The sequence below is a fragment of the Onychomys torridus genome, chromosome 2 (genome assembly GCF_903995425.1).
Source record: "Onychomys torridus chromosome 2, mOncTor1.1, whole genome shotgun sequence".
NCBI classification, from domain to species: domain Eukaryota; kingdom Metazoa; phylum Chordata; class Mammalia; order Rodentia; family Cricetidae; genus Onychomys; species Onychomys torridus.
The window spans coordinates 148869664-148886905 of NC_050444.1; the positions used below are offsets into that span (position 1 = coordinate 148869664).

The 17242-nt window shown below is 47.4% G+C and overlaps 1 protein-coding gene across 7 annotated transcripts in view; it reads right to left on the bottom strand.

Annotated features, from left to right (window-relative positions):
* Srrm1 (serine and arginine repetitive matrix 1) overlaps positions 1–6273 on the bottom strand; it is a 32620-nt gene extending 26347 nt beyond the window's left edge. For 5 of the 7 annotated variants that reach the window (XM_036177027.1, XM_036177025.1, XM_036177026.1 and 2 more), the window contains exons 1-3: positions 6151–6272; positions 700–789; positions 321–443 (exon numbers count right to left, since the gene is read on the bottom strand). In XM_036177027.1, coding sequence (XP_036032920.1) covers positions 321–443; positions 700–789; positions 6151–6171 — 234 coding nt within the window. In that variant the 5' untranslated portion in view covers positions 6172–6272. Of the gene's footprint in view, positions 1–320; positions 444–699; positions 790–6150 lie in introns of all 7 variants that reach the window. The other 2 variants (XM_036177028.1, XM_036177023.1) reach the window with 1 other exon arrangement.
* Between the last annotated feature and the right edge of the window lie 10969 nt (positions 6274–17242).

The following is a 17242-nucleotide window of genomic DNA, read 5'->3' on the forward strand; positions in this document are numbered from 1 at the left end:
AGACGCAAGGAATAACTTCCATTTTGGTTCAGGCCTTTTAAATCATAAATCACATTATCATTAGAAAATTGCTGTCAAAGTAACTTAACATGTAACAGCAAAATTACAAACAGTAAGTTTGATTTTTCACCTGTGTAGCTTTCAAAACTATGCACCTTCACTAAACTTCCAGCCTTAACAGTTGTTTACAAAGTGAATTCTTTTCACAACAAACATTGTAACATAACCCTTCTATATTTGTATTCCATAGAAAAACTGAGTTTCCATAGATTCACAAATTGTCACATATTCAGAAATAAGAGCCATCTGTATATTAGTACCTTCACTTCCAGCTGGTTGAATATAAACTCAATCACAACATCATCTTCAAATCCAAGGATTTCAGTTACTCTTTTTGTTATCCAAGGCTTTATAACCTCCAAATTTACTTTGCTCATGTCCACCTGATGAAACATGCAAACTGTTAAGTCCAAGTTTACTGCAGTAAGAACTTGAGTTATACTTTATCTAAGTATTTATTTTAGCTTATGTATATTTAAATTTATCATGCTCATTCTTTGGTTGCACGGTGTAAGTGATGGCTAAAAAGTGGCAAACATGCAACCATTAACATTTATTTATTTCACAAAGTTCAGCTTATCTCCCAAACCCAAAAACCCAACAACTGTTGTAAAAAGGTAACAGCCCCACCCAGAATACCTTTTTTTCTAGACATTCTGCGAATTTCAGCTGCTTGAGGAGTTTCTTCTGTTTGTTGCTGAACCGATTATCCTGTTCCGCACTTGTTCCCTGAAGGAAGCAAACGCATGTCCTATGAATACAAGATTAAATTTTCCTTTTCTTTTTCAATTAAAAAATAGTGCACGTAGCCCGGGCAGTGGTGGCGCACGCCTTTAATCCCAGCACTCGGGAGGCAGAGCCAGGCAGATCTCTGAGTTCAAGGCCAGCCTGGGTTACCAAGTGAGTTCCAGGAAAGGTGCAAAGCTACAGAGAGAAACCCTGTCTCAAAAAAGGGGGGGGGCACATATGTGGAGGTCAGGGACAACTCTGGAGAGTGGGTTCTTTCCTTCCAACATGTGGATCCCAGGGATGGAATTCAGTTCATCAGGCTTGGCAGCAGGCACTGTTACCCACTGAGCCATCCTGACAGCCTTCTTTAAGAAAAATAAAATAGTTTTGAGGCCAGCCTGGTCTACAGAGAGTTCCAGGACAGTAAGGGTGGTTTCAGAAAGAAACCCTGTCTCAACCCTGCCCCCCCCACACACAAAAGAAAATAACAAAATCTTAGTTTCTTTTATTAGCCCAGGCCAGCCCTCAAACTAACAGCAATTTTCCTGTCTCAGTTTCTCAACCGGTGGCTTGAATCACAATACTGGTGATTTCAAAGTATAAAAACAAAGAAAACCTTTGAAATAGTTTCCATTTATTTTATTTAGTTCTGTCTGCACACCCTTCCCAGCTCCCATGCACAAGGATCTGACTATGCATATAGACCAGGATGGTCTCTAACTCAGAGATACTCCAGCTTGGAGGATTGTGGGAATGAAGGCATATGCCAGGTAGCATGGCCTAATCCCTTCCCTTTTAGGACATATGCCTACCTCCCTACTGTGCTAACACAGTCCTTTGTTCATTTTACCCCACTACAATGTTCTTCTAGTTTTTAGGATTTTTTTTTAATGTTTGTCTAGGTCTTGCCTACATTATATCTGAGCCATGTACCCAGACCCAAAAGTAAAATTCTTTAATAGCAAATAAAGGCTGTGACTTTTACAGTCAAAATAATGGAGTCAAATATTCAGTCAAAATATCCAGATATAAGATGTATATCCATTTCTAAATTTAGTTGACACATAAAGCACCTATATTTTAAAACATCCTTTTAGTACATCCTTAACAAGTATAACATAGCAATATTCAGAGTAAGACTTCTGTCCACATCCATATTAAGTCTGACACGTATGCTCTTTGCAGATCTGTTAAAATGAGAACACTGCAATATTTTAAGTTTTATCCTGCCCTGAAAAACAGCAGCACTGCTTCCAAGAGTATGGTGGCACAAGAACACCCCAAGACTACATTGTTTTAGCCTGTCCCAACTTAGAATGTGAAGAGACAAGAGGCAGAAGACTGTGGCAAGTTTGAGGCTAGCCTTAGCCTGGCATATACAAGTTCCAAGCAACATAGCAAAATACTACCAAAAGACCAAAACTGAAGGATGGCAGTGTTTAGCTAGCATGCAGGGAGGCCTGCGTTTAATCCTAACACTAGATAAACCAGGTATGGTGGTGCCTGTAATCCTAACACTAGGGATTTGGAAGGTCAGGAGTTTAAGGTTATCCTTAGCTCTACAGTTTGAAAGAGATATAGGAAACCCAGTGTGTTCGAAGGGGGTACATGCCAAGACCAAAAATGTGGAGCACAGTGGTGCATACCTATAACTGATCACTTGGGAGTTTAAGGAAGACCAGAAATTATGCTCAACTTAGTTCAGGACACTGATTCTGTCTCAGAGGAGAGAAGAGAAAGAATAGGAGTGGAAGGAGAGAGAAAGAGAGAATATGATGAATTTGAAGCCAGGTGAGGTAGCATGCTTCTGTAATCCTAAAACTTGAGACCTGAGCAGAGGCTTGGGGTTCAAGCCAACCTTGTTACACAGCAAATCTGAAGGCAGCCTGCACTACAATGAGTCCCTGTCTGGGGAAAAGCAAACGAATGAATGAACACCAATTCTGAGTGCACGAAAACTAAACCAGCAAAGAACTCACAGGGCAGCAAGGCATCAGCAGTTTACTGTTTACTTTGCCCTTCCTCCAGGCTCAATTAAATACGGAAGTTACTGGCTCTATGATTTGAAATCTACAAACTGGCTTGTGACTGGATACAATCCCTTGGAAAGTGATCAAGAAAACTTTTGTTTGAGTTGAAATATAGCAGACTGGCAAGAGCACTTAGCTAGCATGTAGAAAAGTCCTGGCTACAGTCCCTCGTGCTATAACAACAAAAGAAGTTTTTGGTTGGGTATGGTGTCCCATCCCAGCACTCAGGAGGCAGAGACAGGAAGGTCTCTGTGAGTTGCAGGCCAGCCTGGTCTACATAGTTCAGAAGCAAAAAGGTTTGTTTGGGGAGGCAGTAGTAGTGTGTCAGCTCTGCTGCTACTCCACCACCATGTCCTGAAAACACACAGTCTAATCTCTGAGGATGTTTCCTCACGTGCAAAATTAGGGGCAACGAACCAAAAATAAAGCTGAATATCGGGGTGATAAGGTACACTGATTATCTTCAACTGATCATTACATGGCAAATGCACTAAAATGCCACACTATACATCCCAATTATGTGTAACTATTAGATGCCAACTAAAAGATCAAACCTAAGCCGGGTCATGGTGGCGAATGCCTTTGGTCCCAGCACTGGGGTGGCAGAGGCAGGCAGACCTCTGTGAGTTCCAGGGCAGCCAGGACTACACAGAGAAACCCTGTCTCAAACAACCAAAATTGTACTGAAGTCACCTGGAAAGTGGTCCAGAAAGGCTATAGCTGAATAAGTACAATACTTGGCTAGCACATATAAAGTCCTGGGCATGGTCCCTAGTACTGCAAAAACCAAAAAGCTTCTCAAGAAAAAACTGTTTTGGGCTGGAGTGGTGGCCTACACCTTTAATCTCAAGATTGACTAGGGAAACAGGTGATTTCTAAGAGTTCAAAGAGCCAGCCTAGTCTGCATATCAAAATCCTGTCAACTGTCTCCGCAAAAGTAAAATAGAAATCTACCTTGCATGGCTTTTGTACACATGGTAAATGATTTACATCAAGCACCCGCCACAAGAGCAGCTGTTCAGTAAACTCCAGATACCATTTCTACCTTAAATCAAGTTCTAGTGAGATTCTGGTTGGAGTGTACTGATCTAAAATCTTAACTCAGAGCTTAAATGCAGTCAGCACCTCCATTTAGTCAAGTGTGAGACAAATGTCTGAAATTCTAGCACTTGGGATGTCAGAGCAGGACTCTGGTTCAAGGCCAGTCTGGGTTAGATTAAGAACCATGTTTCGTGGGGGCGGTGGTGGTGGTGGTGTTGGTGCACACCTTTAACCCCAGCACTCAGGAGGCAGAGCCAGGCGGATCTCTGTGAGTTCAAGGCCAGCCTGGGCTACAGAGTGAGTTCCAGGACAGGCTCCAAAGCTACATAGAGAAACCCTGTCTGGAACACCCCCCCCCCCCACAAAAAGAACCTGGTTTCAAAACAGCTCTCCTCAACTCCCCCACAACCCAGTGATAACAAAACTACTTCATTTAAGTAAATGTAAAGCATATACCTTAAAAACCAGATTCCTTTCCAGATTCTGTCCATTTCAAAGGAAAACTTGGTCTAAAATTGGCTTTTCATTTCACTTTTGCTTTCTCTCTCTCTCTCTCTCTCTCTCTCTCTCTCTAGGGTTTTTCTGTGAAACAGTCCTGGCTGTCCTGAAGCTCACTTTGTAGACCAGGCTGGCGTCAAGCTCACAGAGATCTGCCTGTCTCTGCCTCTCGAGTGCTGGAGTTAAAGGCGTACTGAACCACTGCCAGGCCCACTTTGCATTCTTGATTCAATCTCTTTCACACTAGAAATAAATGACAAGGCCGTGCAGTGGTGGGGCACACCAGGAGACAAGGACTGGCAGGTCTGAGTTCAAGGCTAGCCTGGCCTATAGAGTTCCAGGAGAGCAAGAGAAACACAAGTCTCGGAAAAACCAAACACCAAAAACCAAGAGAGAGAGACCAAGGTCTAACAGACCAGTGAAATAAGTCTTTAATTGCTTTTAAGTGTAACTTCTGTGTCATAAGAAATAACGAGTATCCACTATAAAATACAAGCTCATTTGAAAATTATTATCCTCCAAGTATGTAACTCTTAGTGCTTGTATGATCTAAGAAACAACTGGTTAGGTGCTTTATTAAAATATTATTAAATGCTTGGAATAATATTGTGAATGCCTAGATTTGTAGTGTCAAGAGATTTCAGAGTGCTGGAGAGGGAACCCAGAGTCTTGTTCATGTTAGGCAAGCTCTCAGGAACTACATACCCAGTCACAAGAGGCATCCTTATTAACCCCCCTTCCTTCCTTTTAATTTTCCTTAACGTACACAAACTGCAAATTACATGGTCGATGCAGGGAATGCAAAATTAAGCCACAATATAGTTAGCTGAAACTTTTACCAAGCAGTCTCTGTATGGTTCTACTCTGATTTAAATGAATTCGCAACCCTAAAGGGGTCGTTGCCACTCAACTTTTAGTCCTACAAGGGTCTGTTCCCATCCATCTGGATCTCAACCTGTAGCTAATTTCCTTCAAGAGTGGATGGCTCCCACCTACTAAACTGCCTCAGCCTGGGATCTGTGGACCCACTCCATCAAGGTCCCCTGCTTGGACCTAGGAACAGAAGAACCACCGGACTCCCAAACAGTGGCCGCTGGGAAAAGGATGCGGGGGAAGAGCGGGAAGCGAAATGGGTTCACACCGTCATCTGCCTCCACCCTGGCGCACGTATTTCGCCCTAAAAGCCTCCGATTCACATGTTCCAACTATAAAATTATCTGAGCTCCCCCTCCCGAAGAGCTATCAAATTGGGCGGGAGCGCTCACGAACTCTGACCCTGCGCCTCCGCAAAGGCTTAAAACCCGGAGGGTGGACGCTATCCGTGGGGACACGGCGACGCTAAGAAAGCCCCTCTCCTCCAGAAGCTCTCTCAGGACGTGCCCCCCAAACCGTACCACCGGTGCCCCGCAGCCGCCTCAGGCCTCCCAGCGGCCTCCCCCTAGGGACTTCCTCCTCGGGGCTCCGCTAGGCCCCAAGCCCCGGCGGCCAGCGCGGCGGCCGGCCCGCAGGCCCCGCCAGGCGGCCGGTGAGCTTCTGCTCCGGCCCATTCCCGCCGCCATTTTCCGGCCACCGCCGCCGCCGCGTAGGGGGGACGATCCCGGAGGAGGAGACTGCGCAGGGGCGCACCGGTCTCGGCCGCAGCGCCGAGGGCCGGGTACGGCGGGCCCCAAGCGCCCTCGGGGTCTCTAAAGCCTGCTTCCACGGGCCCCGTGTCCCGAGTTGGAGCCCCCTGTCGGGTCTTACAGACAAGCCTCTCGCCTCCCCCGCTCCAGATCCCCGCGCTTCTACTTACGCGGAAGAATCCCGCGTCCATCTTGCTGCCTCGCTCGGAGATCGCTCCCTATCCCAGTGTGCACCGCGCCGGCGCGACGGAGGGCGGGACCGGCAGAAGGGAGCCCAGCGCCGGGATGCTGCGCGCGCCTCTGCCCCCTCCGCCCTCCCCTCCCGCGGGCCTGCGGCTGCGCCTGCTCAGTTTGCCGAGAGAACGCCACGCATGCGCAAGCTCACCACGGCCTCCGTCTTTTGCAAAGAGGGGAGGCGAGTCCGGCGGCCTCAACCAATGGAAATAGGAGGGCGAGTCCCTGAGTCGCCCCACCCTTACTAATCCTTTTGTGGCGCGTGATCAGCCTTGTTCGCGCGACGGGAGTTGAGCCTTCCTTCGACCCGTAGCGGGGGGGAAGGCCCGGGTTCTGGGGCGGGCGGGGACGTCATGGAAGAGAAAGGTTTCCCCGGGGTGATGCCGGCGAGGCGGCCCGGTACGCCATAGGAGCACGCTGCCTCCCTCCAGTGTTGTCATTGTGAAAGTTGAGATTTGTGCAGGCTTTAGATTGCCGGCAGGGTCGACCCTGGAGTGTCAGTGTCGGTGCGAATGAAATCCGCGTGCTGGGCGGATGCGGGTCGTAGCTGGCGTGTGCTTGAGGCGACCGTTGGATACGTTTCTGTACTTGGGCTGCGAAAACACGCTAACGGGCAGGAAGTGGAAGAGGGGCAGGGCCTCCAGGATGTCCACCAAGTGCTTTCCCTCCCAGTAAAGCCTTCTCGGGCCACCTTGTATCACTCCCTCTTTCAGACACGCTCATCTCTTCTGTTTTTTTGGGGGGAGGAAAAAAGTCTGGAAGTGGGTTATGTCTGCCCTCGGAGCGTCGGGTGGCATTCGTGTGTAAACACCGCACGTCCCTAGGTACTTTTTCCTGGGCTTAAAACTTCACACGACTGACCTTCCCATGGACGTCCATAGACATCGCAGACCAGCCATGACTGGCTATCAAAAGCAAATTAATCAAAAAGTGGGGGAGGTCAGGCGGGCTGCCACTGGGCCTCCCCTCTCTGTCGATGGCAGTAGCTTCCCTTTTGTTTAGGACTGACCTTGGTATTGAGAGTCCTCTTTCCTGCACATCCGGCTTCCCGGCCATCCGGAACCCCACGTGACCCTATGATGGAGGCCCAAGATCCCTTTATCTGACTCCAACTCTTGCATTAGCCCCGTCACAGATATATCCCGATTCCTGACTTTTCTGCCAGCATCCATTCTGAAGAGTGGTACCGTTGAAAAACAAAACACTTCTGCTGAAAAGTTTCCAGCGATTCCTCATATTTTTTCCCCTCCAAAAGTCAAAACCGCCCTCTCTTTGATCTCTTGTGCCCAACCCCACTCACTGACTACGTTTGCACCTGTTGTCCAAGGCCTCTATCTACATGGAACCTCCAACTAGAATAGGCAGCGACAACAAAGGAACTTGGGCAATCTTCAAATTTAACTCAACTGCCCCTTAGGAAGCAGGCCACACACCGCCCACATCCAGTACCCTTTAGTCACCCCTCCACCCCCAGCCCTTCTCACCTTCTGGTACTTGTTTAAGGTTTTTGTTTTTTCCACCTGCCCTCAACCTTTGTTTCTCATAATGAATGATGCCGTCTTCCATTGGTCATTCTCTTTACCCTCCACAGCTGTCAAATTTTGACTTCTGCTTCTCTTTATGCTTAATAGTGGACTGTGGTGGGACAAGCCTGAAATCCTAGCACCAGCCAGGTGAAGGCAGAGGGAGTCCAAGGATTCAGAGTATGAGGCCATCCTGGGTATAAAGAAAAACCCTGTCTAAAATGCTGGGCATGGTGATGCAGGCCTTTAATCCTGGCACTCAGGAAACAGGAGATCTGTGAGTTCCAGGAAGTCCAGAGCTACATAGTAGTATGTAACATGAATCTTAAATGGCCTTATTAATAAAAACAAACCTGAAGCCAGGTATTGGGGTGAATGCTGGAAGGTCAGAGAAGCAGAACAAGCCACGGCTTCCTCACCTCGCCAATTTCTCTGCTGATCCCGTTTCCTCAGACTGGAAGCCTCTGAGTCCTCATCCAAATGCGTCTCAGCTGAACTGCTGCTCAAAAGCTTAAAAGCAGCCAGGCGGTGGTGGCGCACTCAGAGGCAGAGGCAGGTGGATCTCTGTGAGTTTGAGACCAGCCTGGTCTACAGAGCTAGTCCAGGACAGGCTCCACTACAGAGAATCCCTGTCTCGAAAAACCAAAAAAAGCCTAAAAGCTTAACCAGCTGTAGTTCCCGGTCCTCACACCTTATATACCTTTCTGCTTCTTGCCATCACTTCCTGAGATTAAAGGTGTGTGCCATCATGCCTGGCTGTTTCCAGTGTGGCCTTGAACTCAGAGATCTGGATGAATCTCTGCCTCCAGAATACTAGGACTAAAGGTGTGAGTGCCACCATTTTCTGGCCTCTATCTAGTGGCTGTCTGTTTTCTGACCCCAGATAAGTTTATTAGTGTTCACAATATAGTGGGGACAATATCACCACAGTAGTACCTTCTCTCAAAACAACAAAAACATATAGATATATTCTTTAAGATTATTTATTTGCATGTGTACAGCTCTGTTGTCTTCATGTGTGACTGTGCATCACATGCATGCAATGTCCATGGAGGCCAGAAGAGAGCATTGGATGGCTTGGAACTGGAGTTACAGACCTAACATGTAGGTGCTGGGAACTGAACCTGGGTCCTGCAAGAGCAACAAGTGCTCTTAACCACTGACACATCTCTCCAACCTTTCTTTCTTTGAGACAGGATCTCACTGTGTTGCCCTGGCTGTCCTAGAACTCATGATGTAGACCAGGCTGTCCTCCAACTCAACAGAGATCCACCTGCCTCTGCCTCCGGAGTGCTGATATTAAAGTCGGGCACCACTCCTCCCAACCCCCTGTGTTTTTAATACTGGCCCTTTGAATTACTGTCTGGATCTGTGTAGGAACACATCAGTGATTTTTTTCTCGTCTCCAGGGTTGATGTCTCACCCTATCCATAGCCAAAGTGATTTTCTAAGATGATTATCTGTATCCTGTCACTTTTAATTTAAAACCCTGCGGTGGCTTCCTATTGTCCTCCAGATAAAGCCCACACTGCTTCCTAGGAGACAAAGCCCTTTATGATTTGGTGTAAGCTCCCTTCTCCACCTTCACTCTGTGGGCAGGTTCTTCCTAATCATATCCGTAGGCTGTGAACACTTGAGCCATAGCCCCACCCCCCCCCCACCCACTCGGTCCCTGACTTTTAAGTTGAAGCTGTTCTAAACGCAGACCTGTGTCTGGTTGTGAACAGGTTAGGCTTGAAATGGCGGTTTTTCAGCCTGTGAATCTTTAAGCCTACAGTGACTAGGAAATAACTGAACACAGGGAGTGCCAAGATAGCCAAGCCACTCAGTGAAACCCTGCCTCAAACAAAAGGCAACTAAAATGTCATTTCTTTAAAAAAAAAAAAAAAAAAGTATTTATTACATGTAGTGTTCTGCCTGCATGTATGCCTACTCTCCAGAAGAGGGCACCAGATCTCATCACAGATAGTTGTAAGCCACCATGCGTTTGCTGGAATTGAACTTGGGTCCTCTGGAAGAACAGCCAGTACTCTTAACCTCCGAGCCATCTCTCCAGCCCCCAAATGTCATTTCTTCAGATAACCCTTTTCTCAGCCTTCCAAAAATGGTAGATGCCCTCTTCTATGAATATTGTATTTACTTGACAGTGTTACTTATTTTGTTTGTATGTTTACTGCCTTGTCCATTTTTCTTTTAATTTTCTTTGCTCTGCTCTTCCATATTGAGGCTTGAACTCAGGCATTTGTGTAGTCAGGCCAGCACTCTGCTATCCAAACTACATTTCCAGCTACTTTTAAAAGATGCTTGCTGTTGAGCCAGTGTGGTGGTGCACACCTTTGATCACAGCACTTGGAGGCAGAGGCAGGCAGATCTCCGGGAGCTCAGGAGACGGTAGAGAGAGCCTGTCTAACATTAATTATCGAAGCTGGCTTTTGAGATGGGGTCTCAGAGAGTTGCCCCAACTGACCAAACTTGCTTTTTAGCCCATTGAACAAACAGGGTAGCACCTCAGCGTCTTGAGTACCCTACACCTGGACTGACCCACCTGTTCATCTACATTCCTTCCTTCCTGTCTGTGGGTCTTGGGATATAGCTCAATGGTATAGTGCTTGCCCCAGGTCCCATCCATAGTGCCACAAGTAAAATACAGGTGAAAAAGCCCCATGAACATCAGTGAGGATCACATGCAACCAATTATCCCCAAACTTTAAACAATAAATTGTCACCTCGAAGTTTCCGTGGGTCAGGACTCTGGAGTTGCTTAGGTGAATGGCTCTGGCTTAGACTCTCGGGATGTTGGCTATGATCCACAGGGCAAGCAGCCTCTGTTCTTTGCCACAGTGTCCTGTCCCTAGGTTATTTCATGACGTGGCAACATGGCTTTCTTCCAGAGCAGGTGCTCCAAAAGAGAACACAAGTGTGAAAGGACCTCAGAGACACATAGAAGAGCTTTTCCAATGGCCTGTTAAGTACACCGATTACCCCTTTGGCAGGCAGAGGTTTACACAAGGTTCTGAACCCTGGCAGAGAAGAGCCAGGCATGGGGCTCATGCCTGTAATCACAGCCCCTTGGGAGACACAGGTAGGAAGATTACAAGTTACAGGCTGGCCTGGACAACCTAAAGAGAGACTGTCATAAAAAAAATAAATTAAAAAAAAAAAAAAAGGTGGGGACATGATTCCATGGTCTTGAGAACAGTTTGTGTCTTCTGTTCCCTCAATTGTTTGACAGTTCCCTCAGGACTTTTGTTTTGTTTTGTTTTGTTAAAGATTTATTTATTTATTATGAATATGGTGTTCTGCCTGCATGTATGTCTGCAGGCCAGAAGAGGGCACCAGATCTCATTACAGATGGCTGTGAGCCACCATGTGGTTGCTGGGAATTGAACTCAGGACCTCTGGAAGAGCAGTCAGTGCTCTTAACCTCTGAGCCCTCTCTCCAGGGCCCCCTCAGGTCTTTTAACCACATGTTCTGTTCCCTTAGTTTGAATCCACTGTTCTCTCACAGCCATCTTGTCTCTTTTGGTTGTTATTTTCTTGTTTACTGTGGTCTTGCTTTTGTCTTATTTATTATAGTAGGGTCTCAGGTAACCCAGACTGGCCACGGTTGAAGATAACCTTGAACTCCTGACTATCCTGTGTCTACCTGCCAGCTTTGGGATTACAGGCCTGCATCACTGTGCCTGGCAGATGGTCCTGACTGATTAGCTGATTGATTGTGGACTGAGTGTAGGACCTTACACACGCTAAGCACATTCTCCATCACTGAACTATTTCCAGTCCCACCTTATCCTTTTGTATTTAACCCCCCCCCCCATAGTGTCTGTTAGTATAGCTGTGGCTATGTGGCTATCCTGGAACTAGTGCTGTAGCCCAGGCTGGCCTGGAACTCACAGAGATCTGCCTGCCTCTGCCTCCGAGTGCTGGGATTAAAGGTGTGCACCGCCGGGCGATGCATGCCTTTAATCCCAGCACTCAGGAGGCAGAGCCAGGTGGATCTCTGTGAGTTCCAGGCCAGCCTGGGCTACCAAGTGAGTTCCAGGGAAAAGAAATGTGCACCACCACCACCACCTGGCTAAAGTCTGGACTTTTTTTGTTTTGTTTTGTTTTTTTGAGACAGGGTTTCTGTGTGTAGCTTTGGAGCCTATCCTGGAACTCACTCTGTAGACTAGGCTGGCCTTGAACTCACAGAGATCCACCTGCCTCTGCCTCCTGAGTGGCTTAAAGTCTGAAATTTTAACAGCAGACATCATGTTAAAAAAAAAAAAAAAAAAAAAAACCTTATTCACAAGGCAGCCGCCAGGCATGTGGAGAGGGAAAGCTTTGAACTCACTCTCCCCGGTAGGATTTAGAGACATGGTGAGAAAGTGAGACAGGATTTATGACAGTGTGGGGGAAGACAACGAGAGCCTTTCTAGGGTCTCCCTCAGTTTCAAGTAAAACTGCAATTGGATGTGGTAGGGCTCACCTTTAACCCTGCACTCCAGAGGCTAAGGAAGGCACTTGGACTACATAGCAAGTTTCAGGCTAGCTAGGGCTATGTAGGGAGCCGTCCTTATCTGAAAGGTGGGCTGGGGCATGGCTCAGCAGTTGGGAGCGTGTACTGTTCTTCCAGAGGACCCAACACTCACGTCACACAACCACCTGTAACTTTAGCTCCAGGGGATCTGATCCCCTCTGGCCTCTGTGCACCTACATGCACACGGCACACATAAACTCACTCAGGCACACATACATACACATAATTAAGAAAAATATTTTAGCCAGGCATGGTGGCACACACCTTTAATCCCAGCACTTGGGAGGCAGAGACTGGTGGATCTCTGAGTTTGAAGCTAGCCTGGTCTACAGACTAAGTTCCAGGACAACCAGGGGTACACAGGGAAAACCTCTCTCAAGAAAACAAAAACAAACAAACCAAAAAAAAAAAAAAAAGAAAGAAAGAAAAGAAAAGAAAGAAAGAAAGAAAGAAAGAAAACAAAAGCAGCAACAAAAGGCTAGAGATAAAAATCAGTCGCAGAGTGCTTGCCTAGCATATCTGAGGCCATTGTTTCAATCCTCGGTACAGGAAAATGGGTAAAGTTTTAAAAACAAACAAACAAACAAACAAACACCAAAAAACCCAAAACCAATACCAAAAACCCCACAATCTAACTCGCAGGCAAAATGGCTCAGGACCCCACGTGGTGGAAAGAGAGGGTGAAATCCTCTGACACGCCCGCCCCTCCCCGCAAGCACGCACGCGCGTACAAATAACAGTAAATAAATATAAACAAATATTTGAAAATGCATGTGGAAAGCAACCTGCACGTAAAATCCAAGAGTCACTAGATGGCGCTCTCCCCTCTCAGGCTAATGGGCCTCTGTGCAGGCAGGGCTTGTTAGAAAAGAGTGACTTGATTGTTGTTTCATGCTGGGTCCTTGCTTTGTGTTTGTTTGTTTGTTTGTTTGTTTGTTTGTTCCCCTCCATCCCCGAGCTGTAAATCCCCAACTCCCCCCACACTTTTTTTTTCTGAGATGGGTTGTCCTCAATCTACCTCTGTAGCCCAGGCTGGCCTCGAACTCACAGAGATCTGCCTGTCTCTGACTCCCGAGTGCTGGGATTAAAGGCGTGTACCACCATTGCCCCTTGCTTTGTGTTCTTACAGTAAGGGACATAACAGAAGTGTAAGGCAAATACATGAATAAATAACTAATTTTGGCACAGTAATAACAGGGTTGTTATATGCTGAATTGATGCCCCTCCCTTTCATATGTAAAGCCTCCTGACTAGCAGGACCTTACCCTATTTGGAGACTGGGCTTTCAAGAGGTAATAGTTACAGTGAGGTCATTAGGTGGGCCCTACTCTGGGATGACTGCTGGTGTGTTTGAGCCTTCTAGGCTCTGGTACTGTTGTGGCAGCCCTAGCAGGCTTTGGGCTCTACACCCACTTTACAGACGAATGAGGTGGGGATCCAGCAGAAGTGTCACACAGCCAGCATAGAAGCAGAAGCCAGTTTCAGGACCTGGTCCATGGGCTTCCAAGGGCTAACATTCATGTAAGTTTTAGACAAACAATTGGAGGAGGAAAGACAGACAGATCTTACCCTAGGGAGCACACCAGCCTTCTAGTCAGGACAGACAGATCTTACCCTAGGGAGCACACCAGCCTTCTAGTCAGGACAGACAGATCTTACCCTAGGGAGCACACCAGCCTTCTAGTCAGGACAGACAGATCTTACCCTAGGGAGCACACCAGCCTTCTAGTCAAGACAGACAGATCTTACCCTAGGGGGCACACCAGCCTTCTAGTTGGGACAAACCTCTGTGAGAGCAGGCAGAACAGGAAGGCACAGGAAGTGGCGGGACACAGGAAGGGATACTGGTTGAAGCCACTCACCGGCTGCCAGCAAGAAGCATAGCCCAACTAACAAGGGTTCCCCTCCCAGTGACGAGCCTGCTGTGTCCTAGGAATCTCACCAGAAACACACCCTTTACAGGAAAGGACGTGGACAAACCTTGCATGCGAACACAGTGGCCCCTGGTTTCACCTTCTCAGACTTTAGTTTCATCCGAGGCATCTCCAGAACTACTTTAATCTCACTCACCAAAAGAAAGTGAAAGGGGAAGAAGTTTCTTAGCAACCTTTTGATACATAGCATCAAGAGCCACAAAAGATGGTATCATCTTAGCTTTCTGCTGCTGAGATAAAACACCATGACCAAAAGCTGCTTGGGAAGAAAGGGTTTATTTCAGCTTGCAGTTGTAATCCATTAAGAAGGGAAGTCAGAGCAGGAACTGAAGGCAGGAACCCGGAGGCAGGAACTGCAGCAAGGCTGTGGGGAATACTGCCTACTTGCTTGTTCCTCCTGACTACTTTCTTATACAACACAGGACAACCAGTCCCAGGTACACCTACGATGGGCTGGACCCTCTGTGGGAGCCCGTTCTCAGGTTCCTCGTGGCTTTACCCAGCAGGTCCGCATAGAGAGGATGATTAGGACCACAGGCCTGAGTGCAGGTGTCTGAAATGGTCTGCACTTGGCTGTGCTGGGGGAGGAGGTCTTTTGTTCCACCCCTTGGTGTCTCTATAAATACCCTGGGGCAGAGACAGTCAGGGCCATTGGAAAAGGTTCCAGGTTCTTTCGAGGCTAAACTTTATTTTCTATCTGTTTATCTCCACAATCTAAATCCTTATATCTAATATTTCCTGCTGCTCACACTCAAGAAAACTCTGGGGAGCTGTGGGGTTGGTGGGTAAACGCCCCACAACCCTCCTACATTGATTATTAATAAAGAAAATGCTCAATGGGCTTGCATACTGGCCAATGTGATGAAGATACTTTCTCAGTTGAGGTTCTTCTTCCTAGATGACTCTAGCTTGTGTCAAGTTGACAAAAAAAATAAACAAAACAAACAAACAAACAACCAACCCAAAAAGCAAAAAAACCCTAACCAGGATAGATATAATGGCTAATGCTAAAATATGCTTAATTGCGGCTCTCCCTGGAAGAGCCCACACCTACACTTGGGTATGTCATGTTTTCTAAGCCCCTTTCTCTCTCCTAAGCCTCTACTGAAAGTCTGTATTAAAATGTCTTTAACACATTCTCCAACTCTGCTTCAAACTGGCTAGGCTTAAGATCCTTTTATGCCTCCAAGCCCCAAATCCTGGTTTGGCTGGGGTAGACCCTAAAAGATTAGGGAATCTCCTCAGGCTCCTGGGAGCGACAGTGCGGAGCTGTGTTTTTGTCCCCTCACCACTGACAAGAGAAAAAGAAGGCCTGAGGAAGTTTTCTTCAGCTGTGCCTCTCATCTTGCCTGCAGTGAGCTACTGTGCTTGGCACTCTGCGCTCTCTCTTTTTCTCTCTCACACCCAGATCTTTAGTTTGTTAAGATCCTTGTTATTATGCCTAGCCACTTCTGGAGTCACATGACTGCGCATGGCTGTCAGCAGTCAGGCAAAATGCTTAGTCTCTCCAGGGCCTTGCGTCTATAATCAGTGCGCAGTGTGGTCACGTAATCTGAACGCAGCATAATCATGTCATCTATGTGCATACGTGGCATAGCTATCTATGTAAGCCCATATACGCATGCGTGAGGTGAAGTATAAAAGCAGACTCTACCCGCTCCCTGCTCTCTCTCCCTCCCACCAGAGGTAGCATGCATCTCTCTCTCCCTCTCTCTCTCCCTCCCCCCTTCCCCCCTCCTTCTCCCTCTCCCTCTCCCACACCCTCTCCCTTCTTCCTCCCCCCCTCTCTCCTTCCCTCCCTCCCTCCTCTCCCCACCTTTCTTTTCAGTAGACCTGCCCACCTCCACCCTTTCTTTTCCCCTCTTATAGTGGGTTCCCTTGAACCTCGTGTTTTCTTGTGCCTGGTAAATAACACCGACAAATAAATAACACTTGTCCACACTGTTTTATGCCACTAGTGAGATGACACAACAGGTCAAGGAGCTTGCCACCAAGCCTCATGACCCGAGTTTGAATCCCAGAACCCACATGGTGGGTGGTGAGAACTGACTTTCTTACACTGCCTTGCAAATGGAGATTTTGTTAGGAGTCACAAAAGGGGAGGGGAGGGCTGGAGAGCTGGTTCAGCAGTTAGGAGCATTGGCTGCAGCCGGGCAGTGGTGGCCCAGGCCTGTAATCCCAGCACTCAGGAGGCAGAGGCAGGCGGATCTCTGTGAGTTCGAGGCCAGCCTGGTCTACAAAGAGAGTTCCAGGACAGTCACCCATTCCCTGTGGTGGGATACCTTGCTCAGCCTTGATACAATGGGGAGGGGCTAGGCTCTCCTTCAACTTGGTATGCCAGACTTTGTTGACTACCATGGGAGGCCTTACCCACTCTGAGGAGTGGATGGGGTTGAGTGGGAGGGAGGTGAGGAGGCGGGAGAAGAGGAGGGAGGGGAAACTGGGGTTGGTATGTAAAATGGAAAAAATTTTAATAAATAAATATATTTTTTAAAAAAAGCAAAGAGCCTTTATTGCAAGCTCAAGTTTGGGCTCTCCGTCAGCTCTGACACAGCAGTTGGATCAGGGAGAGCATCAAGCTCAGTTGAAGCAGGGTTTTTAAGGAGTGAAGGATTGGGGGAAGGGGGACTCGGGATTCAGATGGGGTTGAACTCCTGATTGGGCAGAAGCAGGGCACAGAGGTCTTGTCAAACAGGGATTGGCACTGGTGTTGCTGCAAGGAAATTGGCAACTTATACACAAGTGATGTAAGCTATACCTAATGTTCTGGAGTGTCTAGTATTTGCTCAATTCCAATTGGTCCCTCATGGGGTACAGTTTGTGGCTTTTCCTGGTTATTGTAATGGTGAGACCTGGTTCCAGTTTGTTGGTCTGCAGCCTGTGTTAAGTTAGGCTGCACTAATGTTAAGTTAGGCCTCTTCAGAGACAGGGTTTCTCTGTGTAACAGTCCTGGATGTCCTGGAACTCACTTTTGTAGGCCAGGCTGGCCTTGAACTCACAGAGATCCGCCTGCCTCTGCCTCCTAAGAACTGGGATTAAAGGCATCCATCAC